Source organism: Myotis davidii, unplaced genomic scaffold (genome assembly GCF_000327345.1).
Source record: "Myotis davidii unplaced genomic scaffold, ASM32734v1 scaffold1334, whole genome shotgun sequence".
Lineage (NCBI taxonomy): Eukaryota > Metazoa > Chordata > Mammalia > Chiroptera > Vespertilionidae > Myotis > Myotis davidii.
The window spans coordinates 16717-22162 of NW_006285046.1; the positions used below are offsets into that span (position 1 = coordinate 16717).

The following is a 5446-nucleotide window of genomic DNA, read 5'->3' on the forward strand; positions in this document are numbered from 1 at the left end:
CCAGCTCTGCGAAGGCTCCAGGGGCTCTCCAGTGGGTCATATGCTGGGTCCCTGGGAAGGAAAGAAGGCAAGGCATCTGAAGCACGTTCACCTTCAAAAAAGAATCGACCCAGAAGTCTTGAATTTACCATTTCTTCCAGAGAGAGAGCTCTCTCCAACCTAGAAACTCTTCTGCCTCAGGAGGAAGTGAAAAGTGAGAATCTGGACTCAGCAGCTACCCCCAGCAAAGTGGCCACTCTGGATGTAGGGGCTACTATGGCTGTCGAGAAAGGCTCCAGAAATCCAGAACATTCTGTGATCATGGATAGGGGAACACTCAGGAATACACTTTCCAATGTACTGTTGGATGGAAAGGAGAAGACCTGGGAGCATTCAGAATACACAGCGCTTTTGGAGAAAAATAGAATTGAGGATCCAGAGACCCCTAAGACCTTGGGGGAGGCAGTAGGCAGTGAGCTTTCAAATCCAGAAGTCCCCCCGTCTTCAGGTAAGAAAGGACCCCAGAATCCAGAAGACCTGGTATCCTTAGGAAGGGAGACCTCCACAGACCTCCTTTTATCCCCCTCTGTAGTTACTGGACCTTTGGTTGCCCCCTAAGGTCCCCAACCCTTTGAGAATCTGTTGGAGGCTGTAAATCCTGAAAAAAAAAATGCACATCTTCACAAATTGTTGTTTCAAATTTGTTAGTTCTTACACACTCTGAAATGCTTTAGAGTTCCCAGGGCTTTATGAACCCCAGGTTGAGTATCTGGGAAAGACTGGGTAAAAATATCCCCTTCTCTCAATAACCCCAGAGCAGTATGTCATGGGGTTGAGAATCTGCCATTTGCCCCTCTCTGGGCAGAGAGAAGAGCTGTTGGCCAAAACCCGAGGTCTCTTACTAAGGAAGAAGAAATTAGGATTATGTTGGGTTTTGAATGACAGAAACACTATAGTAACAGTAACTAAACAAGATAGAAGTTGGTTCCTCTTTCACATAAATCATAAACAGATGGTCAGGGCAGCTGTGGGACCCTATGGGCCCAAACCCAGGCTCCTGCTGTTTTTCTTCTCATCAAGTTTGCTTTTAAACTCATGGTCTCAGATAGTGGCACCCTCATTCCAGGAAGCAGGATAGAGAGACAAAGGACAGTATCACTTAGGGAAAGTTTCTAGAAGTTTCCAGGAGTTCCTAGAAGCTGGTTGTGACAGCTCCATCTACATCCCTCTAGTCAGAATATAGTCAAATGGCCACAACCAACTGCAAAGGAGGCTGAGAAATGTAGTTTTATTTGGGGCGTGTTGAGTCGGGGGAATCAGCCATACGGACAACGAACAATTCTATCACAAGGGAAGGAGGCGAGAATGATTATTGGGGGACTTCTTACAGTCTCACAGATATAGAAATTTCTGAAAGGAAGAGATGGGAGGGCCCTAATGGATTGTGTTTCTATTTCTTCTTGGATCTCCTGTTATTTCTGCCTTTCTTTTTTTAATTTTTAAAGTTTATTTTAGAGAGAAAAGGGGAGGGAGAAGAAAGGGAGGGAAAGAACCTGGGATCAAACCTGCAACCTTGGCGTATCAGGACAACGCTGTACCAGCTCAGCTACCCGGCCAGGACCTGTCATTTCTGCTTTGTAAAGTTGTGCTATGGTCTTGGGGCAGAGCTAGTCATAATAACATGGCAGATTACACCCTTTAGCCTTAGAAAAATCCCCTTCTTTACTTTCATTTCATGCTCCATGAACCTGGGTGTGAAAGGCGGTCCATTTGTTCCTTCATTTAACGCACTTTCCCAAAGGCTCACCAGGTGCCAGGGACTTTGCTAGGGGCGGGGGCATCTGGCTCTGAGCCAGTCAATGTCTCCTGGGCGTTTCCTACTCAAGTCATGAGCGGCCTGGGTGGTTTTAAGTGCTAAAGCAAACACTAGTCAAAATGTCTTGCTGTCTTTATATCAACTGCTAGATCAGTGTGTGTGTGGGAGGAAGGCATAGGATTTATAGCAAAAGGCCTTTCCTTAGGATAAGTCCCCAAGAATTCCAGGTCTCAGGGCTGTCATGAGATCTAGCTCTTAACCCTCAGTCCCAGGGACTTGTCTGCTGCCTTGCTGGAGAGGAATCGGAGTGGGGCAAGCTAGGAAGTGGCCACAGTTCAATGGAGAACTCCCGAGTCCCAGGTGTGGGCTCTTTCTCTGCTGTGCTTTTGCATCACCACTTCGTCACATCTGGGGGTTGTCACTCAGGGGATTTTTCCACTGCTGTGTTCCCAGGGAGGCCGCAGGAAGAAGCTGTGTGTCCCCTCTCCCGGGCCCAGGAAGGAGATCTGGTTGGTAGCACTTGTGTGCATGATTCCTGGAGCTGCTCCATTGCTTCTAAGGATCCCAAGGCCTCAGATGGTTGCTTGCCCAGCTGCCTCAGGTGTCAGGTCTCGCTCCCAGGGAAGTGTTCTGGAGGCATCGAGCCGCAGGAGGGCCCATCGATGGGCAGCCTGAGCCCCACGCCCCAGCCGCAATGTACGCGTCACAGGAAGCAGGTCCAGCTGCTCTTCTGCGAGGACCACAGGGAGCCTATTTGCCTCATCTGCAGCCTGAGTCAGGAGCACCGAGGCCACCGGGTGCGCCCCATCGAGGAAGCTGCCCTGGAATACAAGGTAGGGCTTCCTGTCTGGGGGCCCTTCTCTGCTGAGCACTTGGACATGTGGGGGCCTGCTTCCTTTGCCCAATGACGCTAGGAGTTTGGTGCATTAGCTGCCACTCTTGAGCTGTAAATGGCAAAAACACAATATAAACCTGGACAGCAAAGAAAAACTTTACCAGTGCAGGTAGCTGAGAGGTCCAGGGGCCTTGCTTCAGGTATGGCGAAATGCAGGTGCTCACAGGAGGTCGTTAGAATTTCTCTTCCTCTTGGCTATGCTTCCCTTAGTGTGATGGATTCCTTCTTTCTCTTTCCTGGGCATCCCTCCCTTTGCTTCTGGCGCAGCACCCTCAGCGTTATGCCCTCAAGCAGATTCTCCCCTCTAGAGTTGGCACCAACTGAACATAGCTGGAGCCATGTTTAAGCTTCAACAAATGCTCTTTGTCCAGGAGCAAATTCAGAAGGAGCTGGAGCATCTGAAGGCGTTGAGATCATCTGGAGAAGAGCAGAGATCTGAAGGGGATAAGAACACTGCAAACTACCTGGTAAGGCAAAGGATGTTTTATGGCCAGTCCTCACTCAGGTTCACCCCTGCAGGAGGGAGGGACAGAGAGTAAACAGGGGTCCGCAAGGTTCTATTCTGGTTCATGGGGAAGCAGAGCTGATCATATATTTAGAATGATCTGCTCTTGGCTGCAGTGGGGGGAGGGACATGGGTGTCCAAGGATGAGCTGGTCCCTAGAGCTGGGAGGGAGGGGCATCTCTGAGGACCTTGTCACACTTTCTCATTCTCACCACAAAACGGTTTAGAGGAACTAATGCCAGTGCCTGTGGCTGAGGGATGGGCTTGAGGAACAGGGAGGAGAGACTTTTCAACTTTGAATACTTCTCTTTATTGCTCTCAGCATTGTTCTCCATTTTATCTTTTTACAAAAACCATATTGATTTTTAAAATTCAAGTGCTTAAAGTACACATTTTCTTTAGAACCGCGGTTTTGCAATGCCACAGATTACTGGCCTTCCTCTGTGGAGCTGGTGTCCAGCCTCTTGGATGTGTACATTGCTTCCATTTTACCTGCCAGTGAAGGCACCTACCCCAAGGCGCTTCGACTTACCTCATGCACTTTTGTTGGTTGGATCCTATCTCCCTCTCTGGGTTCCAGATTTCTTTTGGGACCCATCACATTGCAATGGGAAACAGGCAAAGATAAAAAAGAATGGGAGGAAGGTGGCATTGGCCCAGTGCCTGACTTTTGGGAAACTCCTAAATTGTAGTAAAATAAAAACCCTTTCCTATAACCCCAGGAGGCTTCAAACTTATGGATGGAACAGAGGTCAGGGATGTCCCCTGAGAAGGATAAGTCAGGAATCTGAGCTGCTCAGGGAAATTAGGGAGACAAGAGGGTCTAGCCTTCACTTAAGAAATTCACAGTGGCCCACACACTGAAGGGTCAAGGGCACGTACCTTGTTTACAGGCTCACTCCCAGGCTCAGTTGGGGCACGTGCAGGAGGTGACAGATGGATGTTTCTCTCTCTTTCCCCCTGCCTTCCTCCCTCCCCTCCACTCTCAATGGAAAAAATATCCTTGGGTGAGGAAATTTAGTCCTGTCCATTGAGCCCAAAATGATGAGACTTCTTTTTTTTTTTTTTTAATAAATGTTATTGATTTTTTACAGAGAGGAAGGGAGATGAGACTTCTTAAGTCCAGTCTTAGTGGATCTAAGAGGACCTCACCCTCCTGGGAGGAAGGAAAAAGGTGCTCTAGCCACTGCACCTCTCCACAGAAGCTTCCTAGTGATGATGAGAAACAGGGTGAGAGAACTAATGGGTGACCAGTGTGCAATGGTAGTGGAAGTCAAATTCACTTACATTCAAATAAATGGACTAACTAGCCCATTCAGAGCCATACTGAGAACCTTCTGCATGCCCGCACTTGGGGCAGGGGAGCAGGGGTTGGAGAGGTTTCCCTTCTGGAGAGCTTGGTGGTCAGAATCTTGTCCATTTATGACCCCAGGTGAATGCCATCCTCACACTAGCTTTCAAGGAAGAGGGTGACATCGGATATCTGTGTCCTGTGGCTGCTGTAATAAAATACCACCAACTGGGTGGCTTACACCACAGGAACTTACTATCTTGCAGTTCTGGAAGCTCGAAGTCAGAAATCAAGGTCTTGGCAGGGTTGGTTCCCTGAGGGCCATGAGGGAAGGGCATGTTCCAGGCTTCTCTTCTCAGGTTGTGGATGTCTGTCTTTTCCCTGTCTCTTCACACGGTGTTCTCCTCATGTTCGTGTCTGTGTCCAAATTTCCCCACTCCAGTGGCCTACCCCACTCCAGTATAACCTCATCTTAACGAATTGCATCTGCAAAACCCCTATTTCCAAAGAAGATCATATTCTCAGGTACTGGGGGGTTAGAAATTTAACATGAGTTTTAGAGGGAACCCAGTTGAACCCGTCACAGCAGGTTTTAGGGCATTTTCCCAGAGCCAGTCCCTTCCACCCTCAGTCTGTTGTGGAAAGGTTCTGGTCCATTTGGCCGCCTTCTCTGGAATGCAGGCCTCTGAGAAAGCCTGCCTCTTATCCACTCCAGAAGGTGGGCTTCTGGGCATTCTCTGGGCACACACATCCACCTTATTGCACAGACCCCTTTGCCTCCCTGTCCCCTGTTCCCAGAAACAAACGGAAATCCAGAAGCAGAGAGTCAGGTGCCAGATGGAGCAGTTCTGCCAGTTTCTGGAGCAGCAAGAGCGGCTCTTTGTGGCCTGGCTGGAGAAGCTGGCACAGACCATTGTCCAGGTCAGGGAGACGTATGACACCAAAGTGTCCAGGGACACT

At 49.0% G+C, this 5446-nt stretch overlaps 1 protein-coding gene across 1 annotated transcript in view; it reads left to right on the plus strand.

Moving 5' to 3' along the window:
- Positions 1-5446, plus strand: part of MEFV (Mediterranean fever) — a 19274-nt gene that overhangs the window by 4157 nt on the left and 9671 nt on the right. The window contains 4 exon segments of the mRNA XM_015558534.1: positions 1-487; positions 2249-2628; positions 3062-3157; positions 5285-5407. The exon segment at positions 1-487 is cut by the window's left edge and continues 15 nt beyond it. Coding sequence (XP_015414020.1) covers positions 1-487; positions 2249-2628; positions 3062-3157; positions 5285-5407 — 1086 coding nt within the window.